The sequence below is a fragment of the Gobio gobio genome (assembly GCF_949357685.1).
Source record: "Gobio gobio genome assembly, chromosome: 16".
Taxonomy (NCBI): Eukaryota; Metazoa; Chordata; class Actinopteri; order Cypriniformes; family Gobionidae; genus Gobio; species Gobio gobio.
Window position 1 is genome coordinate 50,170,171 of NC_137109.1, and position 22,602 is coordinate 50,192,772.

Below are 22,602 nucleotides of genomic sequence, written 5' to 3' on the forward strand. Positions count from 1 at the left end.
TCGCTGGGCCAGCACACTTGACTTGTATACGGTTGCAGTTTCAGCAGCGTTTGTGTCTCTTTGCTTCAATATTTTGTAAGCTGTGACCACTGAGGACGAACGAAAGCCCCTGAAAGCACAATATACATTTATCTTCTGATCAATTGAAGGAATATTTCAGGTTCAATGCAATTTAATCTGTAAGTTACAGAAAACCGTCCCGATTCTAGTTCATTAATGATGTGCTGGAGGGTATTTTAACCCTTATGTGCTGTTGGTGGTTTTCATCCACTATGGGTTTTTTTTTAGTCTTAATTAGGGCTATTGTATCTGTTGGTTTACTTTATTTAGGGGCCAAGCACCGAAGGCTCCTATTGAAACCGTTAGATTTCTTATTACTCCGCCATTGACGTCTATGGCAGCCCATAGAACCGTTTGCGGGAAAGTTGTGAAATTTGGCACACAGATAGAGGACTGGCCCAACATTAACCACACCAATTTTGGTGTCTCTAACTCAATCCCTCTAGCGCCACCACCTGTCCAAACTCTCACAAATGTTTATGTTAATAACTTTTGAACCCTAGGGGATAGAGACAAAACTCAATTCCGTGGCTCAAGACGATTCGATTACACCCTTTGACGTAATTTTCCATCATGAAAATGTTCCCGCCATTTTGAATTTTCCGAAAAAACGACTTTTGCGAACTCCTCCTAGACCAGGGGTGGGCAACAGTTTTAGTCTGAGGGCCACAGTTACTTTGGCAAAGTAAACGGAGGGCCACACTTTGGACAATTGCAATTAAACATAGTTACATGATTAAATCGTACAAATTAATTAAATGCAGATATGTATAAGGCTACTGTTACTTTGACGTTTGCCAGCCTATTTCAAGGCCTGATATATATTTTTGCTAGCCCTGTCTGACATAGGCTACTCTAAGGTTACAATAACTGGATTTACTTTCAAGGATTAATTTACTACACTACCCTGCATATTGTTCAACTGTCATTCATACCAGCTGTAGCTATTCAAGATCGAAAACTATTAACAAAACTGCAAATGTATGTGTGCAGGTTACATTAACATACAGACTTCAGGCAATCTGGCTAGGAATTATCTAATTTAATTGGGGATACCTTCATCACTGAATGCAAAAAATATTCAGCTTATTTCACTTGTTATTATTCCTTTTTTTATCATTTCTTTTTTAACATATGTTGTTTAAATCTTTTATAAAATAGAACACAATTTAAGTGCAGATCAACTTCATCACACGTATGTTTGCTTGAAAGATAAAGAACAAATAGTCCTATGCGTCTCTCAAAATTTTAATTTGATTTAGCTGTATCATCATCACCATCTACAGGACAACATGAGCAACATAGCAACATGAAACTGAACAATGTTGTAAAAATAACATCAATCAAGGGTAACTTAATGGAACTTGGCTAGGCCTACTTTAGAAAAATGTAGGCTAGTTAGGCCTATGCGACTGAGATGAAGAGCTTTTTGTCTGTATTCTGTAACTCAGTCAATGTGAACAATTGAGGCGGTCGCTTTTCTTTACTAAGCCAACGAAATCTGGGGTTGTGTTCGACGTTGAGATGCGCAACACGGACGACAGGTGTGCGTCGGTTAGTCGTGATCTGTAGCGTGACTTGTTAAAGTTCATTACAGAGAAAGTTTGCTCGCATACATACGTGGACCCGAATAAAACAAGCATCCTTTGCGCATGCCTTCGCATGTTAGGAAACTTGCCCTCGTTCAACGCACCGTAAAACCGGTCCAATGATGACAAGGTGAATTTCTCCTTGAGAGTGGGATCGCACTGCATGTCAATCAACTCAAGCTGAGCCTCCGGAGGCGCTTGGTCGCTGTCAAAGGAAAAGGGGGCGGACACCATCTTCATCTCTTTTTCAATTTTTCCGAAATCAGAGAAACGCCTGTTGAATTCAGTGTGCAGATCCTCGAGTGTAGTGGTATATTTGACAGTGAGTCGGGATGGCACATCCTTTATTGTGGCGAGAGTTGGGAAATGTGTAAAGCTCTTGTTTGTCATTTGTCTGGAAAACAGGGTCAGCTTTGCTCTGAATGCTTGCACGTAGGAATACAGTTCGTGCACGAACACATCCTTCCCCTGCAGCTTCCGATTGAGGTCATTCAAATGGCCCATTAAATCCACCGCAAAAGCAAAATCAAGCATCCAATCTGAATCTTCAAGTTCTGGAAAGTCACCAGCCTTCCCAACATTCTCCAGAAACACCCTTATCTGATCTCTCAGGTCCCACACACGGCGTAGCACTGTGCCCAGGCTCAGCCAGCGGACGTTTGAGTGGTATGGGACATCAGTGTGTTCTGCCTCACTCTCCTCCAACAACTGGATAAACTGGCGGTGGTTAAGGGCCCGGGCCCTGATGAAATTGACGAGTTTCACCACAGTTTTGGTGACGTGATCAAGCTTTAACACCGACTTAGACAAGGCCTCTTGATGAATGATGCAGTGCAAGAAAATCAGAGTTGAGTTGGGGTCATCCTCTCGCACCCTGTCCTGTATCCTACGCAATAGACCAGTGTTCTTCCCGGTGAGGTTTGGACAGCCATCAGTGGTCACGTTCAGTAACTTCGCCCACGGTAGGTTCATTCTCTGCATGCATCCTGACACCATATCATAGAGGTCTGAACCCCTTGTCGTCCCCTTCATTGATTCCATCGCAAGAAACTCCTCCACTATTTCAAATGTGTCAGTAATACCTCTGATGAATATAAGCAGCTGGGCAGTGTCTTTAATATCAGTGCTCTCATCCAGCGCTATTGAAAAGTATGTGAAATCGGTGGCCCTTTTTATCAATGCAGATGTCAGCTCATCATCAATTACCTCGATGCGACGAGTAACTGTACGGCGAGACAGGCTCACATTTTCGAACTGACTTTTGCTGTCAGGGCACAGCACGCTAGCTGCCTCTACCATACAGTCTTTTACAAACTCGCCATCTGAAAATGGTTTGCTGTGTTTGGCGATTTTGTGTGACACCATATAGCTCACTTTTGTTGCTGACTCCTGTACATTAGACTGCTTGGAAAAAATATTCTGCCTGGCAGTTAAGTTGGAGGACAATTTCGTGGCTTTTTCTTCCCTCTCCTTTGCGGAGAAATTCACGGCATAATTAGCATGTTTAGCATTGTAGTGCCTGCTAATATTATATTCTTTAAAGACAGAGATGCTCTCCTGACATATCAGACAAATCACCTTTGGCCCGACGTTCGTGACGAAATATTTTGACGTCCATTCTTTATTGAATGCTCGACATTCAGAGTCAACTTTTCTCTTTTTCACTGCACTCATTTTGACAAATTGTTTATGCCGCCGGTCGTTTAGAATTTGTTTCTTTGAGAAATGAAGAAGAGAAGTAAAGTCACAAATTGTAATTTCACACAGCGACATCTGTTGGTTTGTCAGATAAAAGGCGGCGTGTGTGTCCGGCTGCAGTATGAAATGACAGAGGGGGCACGTGAAATTGTTAAGGGGTCTTAACTTTATACCATCAATGATCAATACACACTGATAACTAGCTTAATAAAAAGATAAGCCAGCGTCATTTACTATGCATGTATTAACCCTTTCACGCTTAATTTTAATATTCTAACTGACTCCCCAGTGAGTTTTTTCAAGGCGATTCCTATTTTAGATTGTTCCCCCTTAATGTTTCCATGGCGATGCGTCATATTTGTCACGTGACACCGCACCCACAATAACACTGTATTACAGATGCATCGCTTTTATTCTCAGAGAATCAGGGTCATCAGTTTCTCCCGAAATACGTGCAAGAAAGTGGCCGGTGAAAGGTGACAAGAATAGAGTAAACTTAATAGTTACTTCCACTATGTTTGTCTGATATAATATCACTTCGGAAAAATAATCTTTGAATAGATTGTTATTGCTGCTTCCACAGCCATCAGTGTGTATTTTACAAACTCCAAATGTATTGTTTTACTCGTGCTTATGTGTATTGAAATGTCTGAAACCTAAAATAAACATTATGAGGTTGAACAAAAACTGTATAGTTGTGATATATGACAGCGCTGAGGCTGAGCTCGTCCGTCTCTGGCTCAGCGCCAACCAACGCGCAACAGCATTATGAAATGTTAGCTGATATTTTCGAAACCGCTAGTCCGATCGAGACGAAACCAGCGTCAGAAGTTCGGAAACATAGGTCGATAATGATACACTAATGCCCAAATGTCAAAATATTGATAGCAAGGAGGAGTAAAATCCTATCAAAGTCAGGTGTCAGTCATTTTTTACGTGTTTTTTCATATAAATGTCTATAACTCCAAAATGTAATGAGATATTTTCACCAAAATTGACACACACATGTATCTCGGGCTCACTCCGAGGACACACAATGGTAGGATTGTGCCTCTTGGTGGTGCTATAATAGAACAAAATATGACATTGGCTCTATACAACTCAATGTTTTAATGTGGGGTTTTAACATTTTTGCTTAAAATTGGCCCTGGTATTGCTGCTTATTTGGCCATAAATTTTTTTTTTTTGCATAAATCTATTAATCAACCTCAGTCCTGATCAAAACTACTAAATGTTTTTAAAAAAAATCAGGATTTCAACTCTTTAGTTGCCAAATTCATAAATTATGTTACTGATTTGGAGGGGAAAAAACACACAAAATGACTATTTTCAATATAAAATGTGATCGTGGACTGGATTTCTTTTACCTTTTATCACAGTCTTGGACATGTCAAAGATTAGAAACAACACTGGCTTTGATGCATTGTTGAAACTGAGTGTTTCACGCCCCCTTTAAATACAAATATAATGAGGCCTATGTAAAACAGAGCATATATTTAGCAAAATGCTCTTTTCTAGAGTTATTTTTTTCTAGCTAACTACTGAGTTTATGGACATTGAATAGCTTTCTTGAGGTGAATGCAACGTTAAGTGACTGTATAGTCGAAGTCCTTTGGCGGTTGAAACACGATTACATGAGATTGATTTCAGGAAGTTGTTCTGGATCTTTCCACACCTTCTGATGTCGTTCACGTTTATTTGCTGCTGTAACTATTAGAGCTGGGTAAAAAAATATTGATTTCTTGATTTTAATCGATTCTCATTTTTACGAACCGATATTGATTCGATGAGTCATTCTGTTTTCAGATGAATGAACAGAACATTGTAACGTGCCGTCCATCCAATAAATCGCAATAATATTTGTGCTTTGTTACTATTGATATGACACAAAGTCTCAGATTTCAAATTACGTCCATTTTATGACAAAATTCAAAAACCTGAATACCGTTTTGGCGCTGTGGCGTGAGATCACTCTGGCATAGTTCAAGAGAAGCGGCACGTGAACTTATCATCTCATCCGCTTTAACACCAGTTACAACGCGGAATAAACACGAATGAGCATCTGCAAGTGTGTTAAAAGATAACCCAAAATAAGTCTCATGTCACATGGAATCACTCAATCACTGTCTCGACCGCAGAAAGACGTCAGTAAAACAGTAAATAACGTCACATTTAGCTCAGAAAAACCATAAACTCATTAGTCAGCTAGAAACATTAACTCCAGAGAGGAGCATTTTGCTAAATATATGCACCATATCACATTGTTCTTGAATATTTAATGCATGTTTGAATAAATCTGGCAAGTTATGACCGCCACTATTTAAATGTTTATATTTAAAAAAATGATTTTGAGTAGAAATATGATTATGTAATTGTAAAGTATAACTTTATTATCATTTAAAAAAAGTGTAATTTAAGTGTTTTGTATACAAATCAGTTCATTTTTACCTTCAATGTAACAGTAGGCTTCAACTGACTCCCATAGTTTACAGCATTAGTGAAGAGATTTGTTTTCCTTGAGAATATTTACCATGTATTGTACCTGAAATATATCCAAAATAATCAATATTGAATCGAATCGCAAGCTTGTGAATCGGATTGTGAAATGTGTGCAGTGTTGCCAACTTAGCAATTTTGTTGCGAGATTTAGCAACTTTTCAGACTACCATAGCAACTTAGCAACCCTAGCAACAAATTTAGCAATTTTTTAAATTTATTTGGCAACTTTTAGCAACTTCTGGAAAGTGACTCTAATCCAAACAACACACGTACAAGCTAGCTCAATAGGCCAAGCGGTTCATTCATAATTCCTTAAGATCGCTGTGGAAAGTGGAAATCGCTGTAAAAACCGGAAGATCATTTAGGTAGCATATTTACGGAGCCCTGCATATGACGTGCAGGAAAAAATCTAGTAGGCTAAATCGTGCACACGATTTATAAATCGAGGGAACAAATGAGTTAATTGTGTGGACGGTTTAGCAAATCGAAGGAACAAATTTGTACATTTTGCGCACAATTTACTTTTTTTTTTCTTGCACGTCATATGTGGGGCTCGATCAGTACAAATTAACTAACACATTGCTTTAATTTATTTTACAAACAAATCTAAATGAGCATATCAAATAATATCTACGCGTTACATAATGGCATAGTTTTGCCTTGCAATTACGCAATGACGTCACAACGTCATTTAGCAACTTTTAGCAACAACTCGATCTGCCTTTAGCAACTTCCCCTGAAAATTTGTTGGCAACAGTGAATGTGTGTCAATACCCAGCCCTAGTAACTAGTAGTAAAGAGGTCTGTCGCTCAATATTAAAGCCATTTATTGTTTGAATTTTGTAATAAAGTTATCTGTGTTATTCCTCTATATTATAGCGGGATCAAATAGACAGACATGAATGACGTTAAATCAAAGGCTGGGAATTGGTGCTGTCAATCAAAGCACTGGCACCTAATGATGCTCACAATAACCAACATCGCTCTAGAAGTCATTCTAACAGCCACAGATCACCGGAAAGCTGCTCTCAGCTCTGAACCACCTCAAAGCATCTATTAATGCTGGCTACAGTAACTCTACACCTCCCAACCCCCATCTCCTCCTGCACCAGCGCAGACGTCTATAATAAGCCCATGCACGCTGGTAAGTAAGGCCGCTTGATGTCTTGCTCACACTTCCTCTCATCACGATCCATTAGCGAAAGAATCGCTTTTAAACATGTAACCGTAAGCCTTGAGCTCAGTCACTGGGTCAAACATTCGAGAGGCTCTTCCCCAAATGCAAGAAGGACTGTAGATGGCGTTAGCATTTATTATATTTGCTCGAGTGCTTCAAGCTCTGCTGGTTGACTGAACTGGCCTTCAACACTCATGCGATGTGACTGTGACCCACTGCACTGTGAAGCTGACCTAAATGGAAGTTGACGCAAGAGCAATTACTTTCCTTATAAATAGTCATTTCATTTATATTTATAAATAGTATGTGTGTCCTTTAGGAGCAAAAGTTCCCTCCTGTTTGTTTTCATCATATGGACATGAGGGTGAGCAAAGTATACTAGTCTTTTCCATTTTTGGATGAAATACACTCTATTGCTTTTACTTGAACTTTAATGCCATCCCATTCTTAATCTGTAGGGTTTAATATGGAGTGCATCTCTAACAGCTTCAGCTCTTCTTTCCTCCAGGTTTAGGAGTGTGTTTATGGGGATTCTTCATTTGTGATGTTGGACGAGAAGGCCTGGCTCTCAGTCTCCGCTCTAATTCATCCCAAAGCTGTTCAATCGGGTCGAGGACTTCAAGTTCCTCCACACCAAACTCGCTCATCATGTCTTTATGGAGACGCTTTGTGCACTGGTCAGTCATGCTGGGACAGGAAGGGGCCGTCCCCAAACTGTTCCCACAAAGTTGGGAGCATGAAATTGTCCAAAATGTCTTGGTGAAGCATTAAGGTCCTTTCACACTGGACGTGATTTTGACGCGTGAATAATTCGTGCGATGGTTTTATTTTTTGATCAGCTGTTTGTGTAATGAGTGCTTCCACACTGAACGCGAATGTGCTGCGGCGGAAAAACTTTTATTTTTTCCGTTTCGATGTCGATTTTTTTTACATTAGCAGCGATAGAAAAGGCTTAAACCAATCACATACAAGGAAACAAAGGTCACGAAATGTCAAGTTGATGTCATTAGCTATTCGATCAACATTAACCATTGCCAGGTATCGTATTTCTCACGAGATTACAGCTGTAGTTGTGTTTACAGCTGCACAGATGCAAGATGTAGGCTACAGATTACGATATTATAATCAATACGTTGTTTTTTTTCTCTAACCTAATTGTGTCCGCGACTATAGAAAGTGCATGTGTACAACTGTGGCACTGAAATGTTTACATCGTGACTCAACTGGAAACAGCTGCTCTGGATCGATTGGTTCCTGAAGTGTGTGTTTGTTTCTGAGGAGATCCTCAAATTGTCCCACGGACATTTGAAGTAAGTGTGGAACCGGCCATGATAAAGTTTTAGCTCCTGTACAAGATTAGCATCCTCCCCTTCAGACTCTCTGTTCTTTAAGACTGGGTGCACCCAAAACCTTCTTTTCGGTCTTTTACATCAAATGAAAAGCTCGTCTTCACTGGACGATGAAGTGTCCGTGTTTTCTCAGCTGTCGCCGCAAATGTTTGTGAATGTTGGAGCTCTGAAACGTCACAGATGTTGCAAACTCGCGTCGCGGCTGATGTGAATGGTTTTGATGCGAACTATTCGCACACGAAATATTCGCTTTTTCCGCTTCGCTTTTTTGTTACGCGTCCGGTGTGAAAGGGCCTTTAAGAGTTCCTTTCACTGGAACTGGTGCTAGTTCGGAGCCAGAGCCTAGAATCAAATCGGTTCTTTGGCTTTCGACACCCAAAGCACCAGCTCCGAACCAGGAAAAGTGGTTCTTAAGTAGCACCAAAACATCGCTGGTCTAGAAGTAAGAACCGCTTGCTTCCGGGGCTGGGGTTACCGTGACCAACAAGACAAACACAAACAAACTTGTGACCGCCATATTTTAAATAGCAGCTAATCGAGCTAATAGCTGCTCGATTGTAATCCCTGTCTATACAAAGTATGGCGAGCTGCACGAATGCGTTGGATTCCCTCTATTTTGATGCATCAATAGTAACGCAACGTTCGCCATTGTTGATGGAAGGCTTGTACATGGGCTGTGTTTACACGTCTTTTTTGTTTCAAATCTACTGTTAATGTGTGACAAAACGTAGTTTTAAGACTTTTTCAGGCGATAATGTAGTGGTTTAAAGCTCAAATCTGTGGTTTATTTATAAAGAGAGCAGCCTTTCCTCGGCCAGTCCTTCTGCCGCTGGCTCTGATGTCTCTGTGGCGTCTCCAGCTATAATTCGTCTTGTGTAGATCTAACGGCCGATCTTTGCTCTCATGGATCTATAATTTGTTCCCTGGCAAATCGTTTAGGCTGAGGGCAAAGATAAGTTTCATTACTTGTTTATTTTTAGGCTATTTAACTTTACGTTACCGTTGTAGCCGACTAGCGCTGACTCTGAATTTTTGACTGAATTGTTTGCTTTATTTCATGTTTAGCTTATTATACCTTTTACTTATACTTTTGTATTATTGATCACACATAAACTTGCATTTAACAAAAAGAGACTGGGTTGTGTTTCATGTCATTTAATGTTATCACAGTGATAATCATATTGTCTGAACCAGATATTAATATACAGATTTTCTCCTCATTGTTGTCACTACTAGAGCAAAAAGTTACAATTTTTCAACTCGGGCGATTCGCCTCATTCGCATCACAGAATATCTATTCGCGTCTTTGCATTGACTTAACATGTAAATCACTCGCGCGAATCGCGTCTGGTGTGAACGCAGCATTATGCTTTTGAATCGCTCATAGTGTATTCCTTTAACACCAACTACCTGTTTTCACAGCGCAGGTTGCATTCATTCAAATTCACAATCAAAGCCACAGCAGCTCAAATCCCAAAGGGAGCGAAAGCTCAGCATCTTCACAAAGACAAATCCCTGCGTGTTTCTAATTGAAAATGTGCTTTCGGTCACAGCTGAAAGCATCCATTTGTGACACCTGCAACTAACATACATCTTTTCACCAGAGTAGCTTGCTGGGAAGCATCTCACCTGGGTGTGGTTTGTGTCCTAACAGCTCCAGAACGCAGAAATCTCAGCGCGTGATTGGACATCACATCTCTCTTGTGTGGATTGGTTGAGAGGTGGCGGAGGCGGGCCCTCACAACCATCAGGACCAATGAGAACTGATCTGCTAGAGACAAAATCATAATCATAATTTGAGTCTGAAATATATGTACTTCCACATCACGTAGAAAGATTAAGCAAGTCTGGATCAAACATATATTCGATTATATGTTCGTACATATGCATATCGACTATAGCTGGGCAACACATTGAATACTCATAATGATTCATTCTACACTTTTAATTTGCAGGATATAAGGTGGAATAACATTCACTACTCTTGAGTACTTTTAAAAGGGCTACTTTTTACTCCTACTTTGAGTAGTATTTAGGACAGGTACTTTTACTCTAATAGCACTACATTTTTAACAAATAACAGTACTTTTACTTGAGTATGCTTTTTCAGTACTCTTTCCACCACTGTATATATATATATATATATATATATATACAAACTTTTATTTTGGATGTGATTAATCGCAATTAATCGATTTGACAGTATTCCTCTTGACGACATTTTAGTTAAAAAAAAAAAGTGAACAGTTATGTTTGGTTTAAATGATGGTTCCTGGGAAAAAACAACAACTTTTAAGCCATTTCAGAGCAAATACTTTGAGATTTATTGTTAGTATACAGTAGTATCTTTGTATCATTAGACTTGATAAATCCGATTCAATTCTAAGAATCAGATCAATTCAATGAATCAATTCCAAACCCTGAATGAACAATTCATTTGCATCATCACTCAAAAATGTTGGTGAATACTGTTGTTTATTACTATAAATTGTTATATTAGTGCATTTAAATGAAAATGTTTAATTAGTATTAGTGCTGTCAAATCGATTAATCACGATTAATCGCATCCAAAATAAAAGCTTGTGATTATATATTTATTATAATAAATATTTGCATGCATATATTTAAGAAAAATTTGTAATATTTATATAAAGTATATAAATATATATACAGTATGCAAATATGTCTTAAATACATGCATGTGTGTGTATTTATACACGGTACACACTGTGTATATATATATATATATATATATATATATATATATATATATATATATATATATATATATATATATATATATATACACACATACAAACTTTTATTTTGGATACGATTAATCGCAATTAAGAATCAGAATCAGATCAATTCAATGAATCAATTCCAAACCCTGAATGAACAATTCATTTGCATCATCACTCAAAAATGTTGGTGAATACTGTTGTTTATTACTATAAATTGTTATATTAGTGCATTTAAATGAAAATGTTTAATTAGTATTAGTGCTGTCAAATCGATTAATCGTGATTAATCGCATCCAAAATAAAAGTTTGTGATTATATATTTATTATAATAAATAATTATAGCAAGTAGCCCAGCAAGCTACTCTGGTGAAAACGTTTATTTTGGATGCGATTAATCGCAATTAATCGATTTGACAGCGCTAATTAGTATTCTTCTTGACGACATTTTAGTTTAAAAAAAATAGTGAACAAATATATTTGGTTTAAATGATGGTTCCTGGGAAAAAACAACAACTTTTAAGCCATTTTAGAGCAAATCCATTGAGATTTTTTGTTACTGTGGCTTCTCTGATTTATAAGTGGCATCAGACATTTCTGAGAATCAGTTCAGATTGTTCAATATCATCCAAGATATCTCCAATATCATGTGAAATACAAAAGGCAGACTTTTTGACTGTGTGTGCGTAACTGCACACCTGGGCCGCATCAGAATCAGCAAATAAATCTGCATATCCGCACTAATCGTGATAGATTAATCTATTTCCTGTGCTCAGCCTCACTGGGGTAATGTGCAGTGCTTGTCCATCGAGCGCACGCTTTATTAACATTTCAGAGTGTGTGTCGCTCTGAGACTTTCACTCCAGTGCACATGAAATCATGCGATGGCGGCCGTCATGCAACAGTCACGAGAGCGGACCTCAGGCTCTTTCTCTAAGCACCTTCTGTGGGATTTCAGCAAACACACATCTCGCCCTCCTCACTCATGAATAATGAATTCCAATAATGCAGCTACTGTACATGAGCAAGACTGATGCGCCAATGAGAGAGGTGTGATGGAAGAACTATGGATGTGGTGGATCCCATAGGAAAGAAACATCACATCTCAATACAGCAATGAGATTAAACGGAGAACAAATCCAGATGGTTCAGGAGAGATCTTAATATCTCAAACTGTGCTCTAATTTGCCAAGATATACTAAAGCCAATATGAACTCAAACAATTCTTCCAAGACTAAATTATTTAATAATAATAATAATACACTTTATTTTCTATAGCGCCTTTAACCCCTTAACTGTCCCCTCCTTTTTGAGAATAGTCATCCAAACTTAAAGGGCTGTAATTCAAGAATGCTTTGGAATATAGACCTATAATATATATATAGATTAGTTTGGTCTTGTTTTAAAGAATACACTCTGCAGATTATTGCTGAAGTAAAAGCATGGAAAGTATGAAAAAGTTAAATTTACTGTAAATGAAAAATACTGTACGAAATATTTTGTATTTTATATAAAATATATATTTTACAAAAAATGTTTTTCTCTAAAATTACTCTAAAATCAAAGCTATATGTCTAACCAAGTTGTGTTCCAAATTTGAAGTTGATATCACAAAAATTAAAGTCCCCATGAGATTGTGTTTAGGCGCTGTACCAAAAACAGCCACTGGGTGTCACACATTCCATTGATTGTTTTGTTTTTTGATGCAGTTTCCTGTACATTTCTGTCCGAATGTCACTTCCATCACAAAACGGTCACCAAATATGGACCCTTGAGACTCAGACCTTTCCGACGATATATGTTTTGTCAAGATTAGAAAAGATTTTGATTATAAAGTAGTTAAAATAAATATTGTAATACGAAACATGACGCCGCCCACTAGGGGGAGGAGCCCGCTAGAAGAATTTAAAGTACCATTTCCATGGTAACGCAACGTCCAATTTCAAAACGGTTTTCACAGGATGAATTTTGAGTTTGTAAGCTTTCGAATTATCCCTAATTTATGATAATTACTAAAATATATGATACGAAAAAAAGGCGATCAAAAAAAGAGTGCCAAGTGTCCCGACAGGTGACAGTTAAGAGGTTAACCCTCTGATGCTGTTTGCATGTCGATCAATAATGACAGATTATTGATCGACCCCCCCCCCCCCCCCCAATTAAATTATTGTAATATGATTATCACTTCGGTCTAGTTTGGATTCGGTCCTGTGCTGGATCGTTGTCAAACGTGTCAACTCCAAGTCAAGTCTTGTTTTTCCCCCTCGGGTAGTTTTTGTTTGTCTTGTTTTATTTTATTATTATTATTAAAACCCATTCTTCTGCATTTATGAGTCCGTGGCTCATCCCTTACCTCCACCCTCACAGTCTGGGTCAACACAGGATGAGGAATTTTACATTTACTGATATGAAAAATTAGCCTAGAAATCTAAACGCACCCTAGTTCAAACTTTACCAAGTTTTGTACAATTTTTCAGTCAAAAATCAGCAAACAGCACCAGAGGGTTGAGGTTGCATCTCAAAGCGCTTTACAAGAATACAATAAAAATACAAACAATACAAAATGAAAGCATGCTATCAAATCAATTTATAATAATATTAGCCATAATATCCACATTCAAGATTATTAGAGTTTTGCGTTTTACACTGCAAAAAATGCTTTTCTTACTTAGTATTTTTGTCTTGTTTTCAGTCCAAATATATGAAAAAATCTTACATTAAGAAGCATTTACTAGACAAGCAAAAGTCTTTGTCTTGTTTTGGGGGAAAATAACTCAAAATTAAGGGAGTTTTTGCTTAAAATAAGCAAAATAATCAGCAAATGGGGTAAGAAAAATAATATTGTTTTCTGTTTGAATTAGGATTGTTTTGCTTACCCCATTGGCAGATTATTTTGCTTATTATTTTTGCTTAATTTTGAGTTATTTCCCCCCAAAACTAGGGATATTAGGATCGGATATCGGCCGCGATACTGACAAAATAGCTGGATCGGGGATCGGAAAAATGAACAGATCCACAAGCCGATCCAGGTGTTTTTTTCCGTCGCAGCAGAACCGACGTCATTCGTCAGCTTCACGTGTGTCGCATGCTAGAAGAGACTCGGCTGTGTGGAGGAGATATTTCACGCTTGCCACGCGAACTAGTTCGCAATGTCTGCAAAGTAACTTAAATGTTTCGAGGGGAGGTGGTATTACTGCAAAGTCAGGGTTTTTCCTGCATTGAACATTTTTTGACGGCCGCCAAAGCCTAATTTGATGAGTTATTGTGATTTACGAGCGATGTAGAACAGATGCTGCGCTTGTGACTGAGTGACAGAGAGACCGATCTGAGAATTCCTCCCCCGCGCACACTCTCTGGGTCTTCAAAATAATCAGCGTTAGCTCTCTCATATTTCACATATTAATCCAAATCAAAAGGTCGGAAGACCGAAACCATGTTGCACGTGACACATTCGGACAAATTTGTCCTTGAAATATCGCTGGTTGTGAATTGCGCTCAAAAAACATTGACTCTTCTCTGACCAGCTGACATAAAGCATACTTTCAATAAACGGGAGACAAATTTTATTCAGTTATGAAGTGTTTTCTTTGTGTTGACATCTTTCGCGATGTTCTTACAGACGGGATTCACACACAACGCGTCTGCTAATGTCCGATTCGTGACCTGATGACTCATTTGAACAGAATCATTTTAACGACTGGTTAGAACAACTGATCTGTCCAACACTGAACTCATGAATCAGTTTATTAATTTACTCAGAACGCATCTGAAATGAGAACACAAGTGCTTACCCAATTAAGCAAGAGTGGGTAGTAAGAATTATTTTTAATTATCGACAGTATTTCAGCTTATTTCTGTTGACAATGTGTAGTAAAATAAATAGGCCTAGCCTACAATCATTTAATCTGGAGTGAGGTGAAACCAGAACAAAGTTGTTATTAGCTAGCTGATCATTTTTATTAAATTGCATATGGCAGAAAATTAAGACTATTTGTTAATTTGTAATGCTACTTTTTAATATTGATATGATTATATACCAAAACAATTATCTGTAGTGTAAAAAATGTTTGGTAACTGTCAGATTACTATTGTATGTTTGACCAATACACTGTTTTTTGTTTCCACTGCTACATTTTATTTATTTAAAGAAGTTTGATTACATTCTATTTTAGATTTGAAAGCACAATTGTTTTTTAAATAAATAAGAATTCAACACTTTACATACATCTGTTATTTTGTCTTAGTTATGTTTAGTTAGTAAAGTCTGGTGCCTTAGTCTCTTCAAGGAAGGTATAAGGTGGAAGATATACAGTTTATTATTAATTCAACAATAGTATCGGATCGGTATCGGGTATCGACAGATACACAAAGCCCAGGCATCGGTATCGGTATCGGGACTGAAAAAGTCGGATCGGTGCACCCCTACCCAAAACAAGACAAAAACTTTTGCTTGTCTAACAAATGCTTCTTAATGTAAGATTGTTTTAGATATTTGGACTGAAAACACAAAAAAACTAAGTAAGAAAAGCATTTTTTGCAGTGTAGTGTACGTTTTTAGTTTACTTTGAGTTCACAATAATGAATAACTTCGACTCCTTCCAAAGTCAACATAAATTGTCATTTTACCAGCATAACTTTATGCATTTCTGGGCGAAACTGGATATATGAGAAACATCGCAAGGACTTGATTTTAGTGAAGTCTAATAAGTGTCCACTAACAGTGCATGAAAATGAAGACAAAGTACATTAAGGTAATGAATACTTTTCCCTTCATTGCAACAACGTGCGCTAATAAATCAATAACAATAGGACCATCTTGATTTCATCTGGACTTTTAGGAGAATGAAACATAACCTGAGCAATCTTTATGATGGAGAGGAAGGATGAAATGGACATAAAAACGCAAGAGATAAAAGAAAGAAAATGTTCTTTAGCTGAGAAGATAGAGGAGATGAAAACTCGAGTAAATAAAATATTGAGTAAATTGCATTGGTTAAATAAAACAGGCACTTTGCCGCAATACAGCAGAACTCCAGCTCAGCGGCAACTTCATCAACAAGCAGTCAATGAGCAAATAAACAGGCCATGCATGAGTCTGGCTTTCCAAAAATATGCTTATCGAATAGCACAACCCTGGAGTTCTCAATCGGCCCACAGAAACCCTCCGAGAATAAACAGGGAATCAATAGTGATCGTGTCCTGCCAAGCGGAGAGTTAGTCTGCTATCCCATCCGAGCGGGACAGAAATGGATGTTTGCTTGTGACCCTGACATTTCCAGCTCTCATTAAACTGATCCCACAGCTGTTGAAGGAGCAGGCGTCCAGAAAACAACACAAACTAAAGCAGCTCTAGCCTTTCCACACACAAGAACATTCAAACTCGTCCCGCTCAGATTGTGCTTTATGAACATGAAGGATGCCTAAAGTTGAAGCTGCAATAATCATGACGTATTTTTGTAGATCAAGGCTTTTCGAGGCTTTTGGATAAATGTATCTATCCATCATGTAAATGCTCCACACGGCACTGGGGGGTTAGTAAAGGCCTTCTGAAGCAAATCCACGGGTTTGTGTAAGAAAAAGATCCATATTTGGCATGTTATAAAGCAAAATATCTAGCTTCCCTCAGACCACCTTACGTATTCAACAAGTGTAACGCTTCTCGCAGGCAAAACTGCTTGCGCTTAGCCTGGATGCCAGCCGAATTTAGCCCCGCCCACAATTTTTTTTGCTCGGGCAATTCGGTCTGGACTCGCTCCATAGAGGAGGAATTATGCCCGAACAGAAACTGTTCGGACCAATGAAATTGTCAGGGCGGGCTTCAGACGATGATGGACAGATGATCAACAGTAATGTAATCATCCACGTCATCGAAGGCTCTTGGGTTGAATTTGCTCTTATCCTAAACGGAGAACTTGTTCGTATATGCGTTCACCTTCACTATTTCTCTCAGAAACGATGATGGTGTTGGTAAGTACTCTGTGTATCCTTAAATTACTTTATTACTGGCAAAGATCGTTTACACTCATCTTTTTCTTGTAACGTTACTTAATCCAGCGTGCGTGCAGACAGGGTTTCCAAGTGTTTTTGCAATGTCGCGCACAATTGCTACTCAAAACTATAGCCCAAAACAATAACTTTCCGGGGGGTTCTCCGGAAAAAAATGGCGTTTGGTTGGCAAAATATGTTATTTTGGCAAGGTTGCCTGCTAAAATTCGCATTCCTGGGTTTATATAATCACATAATTGGGGTCGCTTCAACCCGCGGACATGGAGAAAAACACAGACTTGGTAACAGTGCAGTTGAGTTCTGTTGACATTTGACAACTAACGTTACGCGTCGCTCCTTTGCTCTGATTGGTTGTGGGTCTATCCAATTGAGGTCTTTCCTGGCTCGGTTGAAACACGCCCCATAATCAAAGCTCAATGGAGCGGTACCAGACTCATATTCTGACTAGAATTGAGTATGGCCACGCCAGGCTAGCTTGCGCTATGTCTGACGCCACAAGTTACGCTTTTTCCGTAAATTGCAAATCATGGGGTTATAATCATTTTTGGGTGAACTATCCCTTTAACCAAAAGCCCATTGACTTCAGGACGATTGAACTGGAAGGGCTAAAATCGTTTCTGGGATTCTGGCCTACAAAAATACATAATCCCATTTTTTCTTTTACTTTAATTGCATTGATCTTTGCATTGATTTTGGGGGGAAATGTGCAGAATTTGAGAAGGGATACAGCATTAGAAACCCCCCGGACCTTCACAGTAACTGCATTGTACTCTATAAGAATATCCTCTGTCCATCTGGACACTCTTTCATTGCATTTGTCCGTAGTTTCACCCATCGTCCCCTCAGCTGACACAGCCCTGTCCCGTCTCTCCCCCATCCGTCTCGCTCTCTTTCAGCGGGATTGAGGGATTGAATGTTCAAATCCAATTTAAACTGAGAACAAGGCGAGTAAAAGACATTGGGTCAAGACGGGGCCGCAAAAACAGGAACTAAACTTGATCCTGTGCTACTGCTATTGTGTCTGGAAATGATCGCCATCATGTTGTTTTACGTGTGGAGGAGAGATTGTGAAGAATGTCCAAGCCGCAGTTTATGAATCAAACATTTTGTTTTGTGAAAGACATCAATTATATGTCTGCAAATCGAATCAACATCGTTTCAAAGTCTTGATCATTTTTTGGAGGTTTAACCTTTTTTTTACAACCATTCAGAATTAAATATTATTTCACGATTTTTTCGGCATTGAAACCCACAACTGACATTATTATATGACAACTGACAAAATATAAACGCAACTTTATTCCAAATCTTCAAAGATACTAAATGATAGTTGTGTCTGAGGAACAGAGCAGAAATCATTTTACAAAATTAAAAAAATTCGGTAACACTTTATTTTACAGTGTCATTATTACATGTTGTTACTATAGTAATAACAATACAAATTTTGCATAATTACACGCAACTAACCCCAAACTAAACCCTAAACCTATAGTAAGTACACGTAGTTACTTAATATTACACTCTAAAAAACTCGGGGTTAAAAACAACCCAAGTTGGGTTGAAAATGGACAAACCCAGCAATTGGGTTGTTTTAACCCAGCGGTTAGGTTAAATGTTTGCATAAAACAACCCAATCTTTGAGTTAAAACAACCCAACTACTGGGTTAGCCCATTTACAACCTAACTTGGGTTGTTTTTAACCCAGAGTTGAGTTTACTCAGAACCTAAATGTATAATTACAGTGTAACCTTAAAATAAAGTGTAACCAAAAAAATCTCTTAAATGCATTTGTGCAGATACATTAAAACTAATATGTGCGTGCAAGATTTTTAGTAAATTATGACTTTAATTTTGTTGTGATAACTTAAAACGGCAGACTTTTGTGGTGTTTATTTGTCAAAATGTTTATTTTGGCCGATACCGATAACTCTTTATATTTGAAAGCCGATAACCGATATATTGGCCGATAAATCTTAATCCAAATTTCGATATAATTTTTGAAAGCCTGATTACAAAAACAAAAGTCTCACCATTATAGTCATGTCACGAGCACACAATTATGATGTTCTCATTATAGTTTTATGTAGTCTTTATGACAGATTTGCGCTGCTCATGTTACACTGAACTGTATTTAACTTTTTTTTAAAGTGATTTCAATCATATTTCCAGCAACTCAAACCCATCATGGTGAACTGTGCGCATCTGAAGTGTCTCAGCTGAAGGAAATAATGCATTGGCTTTAATATATCGGCCGATAATGATAACATTAAAAATGAACATATATCGGCCGATACCGATATGGTGGCTGATATATCGTGCATCCCGATGGTCACAAAACTCTTTCATAGTATATAAAACAACAATTCAGAGATTATTAAAATGAGTTTGGAGCAACATGAAGGTAAGTAAATGACAAATCCTTTAAAGGAACACGCCACTATTTTTAAAAATAGCGAATTTTCCGTCTCCCCTAGAGTTAAACGATTGAGTTTTACCGTTTTCGAATCCATTTAGGCGATCTCCGGGAATATTGCTGTGTAATATCATAGCACTCATGGGCCGGCACAAAGTTCCTTGATTATTACGCAGGAATGAGAATATAGTAACGGTAAACGTTTTCGTACCGAACCGTTTCGATATAGGGCTTTCGGTTCGGGGCACTCATGTACCAAACGGTTTCCGAGTGCAATCTTTAACAGTAAACAGTCGGCTTGTTTTAAGCGCGGAAACACACTTCAATCCGAGTTCCCTACGAACATATTAATGATTCAGTTCATTTTATCACGAAATTCAAATGATAAATGCCGTTTTGATGCTCTATAATGTGGCGTGACTGTAGGCGCGTTGTGTGTGAACGCAATCATCTCTTCCTAAAGAATAAACATGAATGAACATCTGAAGGTATGTTGAGGATAACACTTACTGAAACGTATCATGGGCCATATTTTAACGATCTGAAACGCAAGAGTCAAAGCGCGAAGCGCAAGTAACTTTGTGGGCGGGTCTCGGCGCTGTTGCTATTTTCCCGGCGGGATAAATGGCTCTTGCGTCCGGCACAAATCTAAAATGGGTTGGTCTGAAGTAGCTTCATTATTCATAGGTGTGGTTTGGGCGTAACGTGAATAAACCAATCCGAGCGTCATCCAACATTCCCTTTAAAAGCAGGTGCGCAAGTTCCATTATGGATTGCTATTATTATGGCGTATTTACCAGGCGCACGCCAGGAGCGGTTCACAGCCGAGGAGACTGATGTGCTTGAGCAGTGAAAGACAGAGAAGTGAAGTTGTAATGTTGTACATTATGGTAAAGGTGATTTCACAGTCTCTTTTTTTTCAGTCTTTCAGTTTTTTCAGTTTTTCAGTCGATTTTTTTTCCTGGTTCTTGACGGACAAACCAATTTGTCAGATGTCCTTATATACATATATGTCTTGCCACTATTGGGCAAACAGGTCTCCTTAATTATTAGACTAATTAGCCTGAATAATTTGTAAGCTAGATTTATGCCTATTTTTTCACATCTTCGTGGCACACCACAATGATTTCCGTCATCTCATGTGTTAATATTTTTTTAGTGTAACAATTTATGATTTGCAAAAATAACTGTTGCATCTGTGTAGATTACATGAGCAAAGTGTATGCGCGTTGTGCACGCTATACATTATGGTCAAGCATGCGCCCTTAAAATAGCATAATGAACAACGCGCAACGCGCCACTGACTTTAGACTAGGTTTTTTCTGGTCAGTGGCGCAATTGTTTAATGGAACAGCAAAATAGCACCAGGGATTGTTTGCGCCGGAACACGCCTCCTTTTTTGCGCTGAACCGCCCAGGTAGCGCAAGTTCATTCACTAGTTTAGCGACGTGCTTCTGTGGAGGGAAAAGCGCGCTTTGCGCGGGTGCAAAATAGGAATGACACATGCGTCGGTGTACAAAGTCAATTGCGCTGGGTGCAAGATAGGGCCCCATATGTGGTGTAATCGCTCAATCAGTGTCTCAACGGCGGAAAGACGTCAATAAAACAGCTTGTAAACAATGTCACGCAGCATCACATTTACCTCAGAAGTCATTCAGTGTCCACAGCTGTTACTTCACTAGAGAAATCAACTCTTTCACTAAATATATCCACATATTAGCCGTTATATTCTACTTAACCTGTTAGTGATGTCTTGTTTAATGTATGTTTAAATAAATATGTCATGAAAATGACAGACACTGTATAAATGATTATATTTCAACAACGAATTGGAGAAAAACTTTCATAATTAGATTTAGAAGTTATTGAAAAAACTGCCTTATGTGAAGTTTACATGTTTGCGTACTGTGTTATTTGAGTGTTGATTATTATATATAAAAATAAATAGCAACTGAATTTAGGCTAATCGTTTGGGCTCTGATGTTAACCTTTAATAGTAATGTGCAAGTAAAGGCTCCCTATATAGTTTACAACAATATGTTTAAGAAACTTTTAGTTATAATTTAATTAATTTAAGGACAGACACTTTTTTTCAGTAAACCACGGTTTAATAAAAATAAATAAAAAGCAATTTGGTAAAACTGCTGTAACGAACCGTCAGTTTTGTGTACCGTTACTTTTAAGGAACGCCACTATTTTTGAAAATAGGCTAATTTTCCGTCTCCCCTAGAGTTAAACAGTTGAGTTTTACAGTTTTCGAACCCATTTAGGCGATCTCCGGGAATATTGCTGTGTAATATCTAGGGCTGGGTAAAAAATATTGATTTCTCGATTTTAATCGATTCTCACTTTTACGAAACAATATCAATTCTTAAATCCCAAGAATCGCTTAGTCATCCTGTTTTCAGTTAATGAATGAAATAAACATTGTAGCGCGCCTCCCATCCAATAAATCGCAATAACTTTGTGCTTTATTACTATTGATATGAAGTAACAGCGCAAAATAAACATGAATGAGCTTCTGAAAGTGTGTTAAAGATACAGGACAACTTACCGAAATCAGCCTCAAGTCACATAGAATCACTCAATCAGTGTTTAAACCGCAGAAAGACGTCAGTAAAACAGTAAACAATGTCATGTAACGTCACATTTACCTCAGAAAAACCATATCCAGTGTCCATAAACTCATTAGTCAGCTAGAAAAATTAACTCTAGAGAGGAGCATTTTGCTAATTATATGCACCATATCACATAAGATATTCATTGTCAATGTTCTTCAATATTTAATGCATGTATGAATAAATCTGGCACGTTTTTATGACATCCACTATTAAAATGTTTATATTTCAAAAAACGAATTGGAGTAGAAATATGATTATGTAATTGTAAAGTTAATATTATAACAAAAAACAAAAAAACATAATTTAGTGTCAATTAAGTGTTTGTTAATGTTTACCTTCAATTTTAGTAGGCTAATGGGTAACACTTTAGAATAATGGTCATTAGTTAACATTAACTAATAAGGAACTGCACTTATGAAGCGTTTATTAATCTTTGTTGATGTTAATTT

The 22,602-nt window shown here is 38.0% G+C and overlaps 1 protein-coding gene across 1 annotated transcript in view; it reads right to left on the minus strand.

The window, feature by feature from the left end:
• Nucleotides 1-3,323, minus strand: part of LOC307140047 (general transcription factor II-I repeat domain-containing protein 2A-like) — a gene marked incomplete at both ends in the record, with an annotated part of 3,688 nt that extends 365 nt beyond the window's left edge. The window contains one exon of the mRNA XM_079839290.1: nt 1,754-3,323. Within this exon, the coding sequence (XP_079695416.1) occupies nt 1,754-3,323 (1,570 nt within the window). The remainder of the gene's footprint in view (nt 1-1,753) is intronic.
• Nucleotides 3,324-22,602: the final 19,279 nt, after the last annotated feature.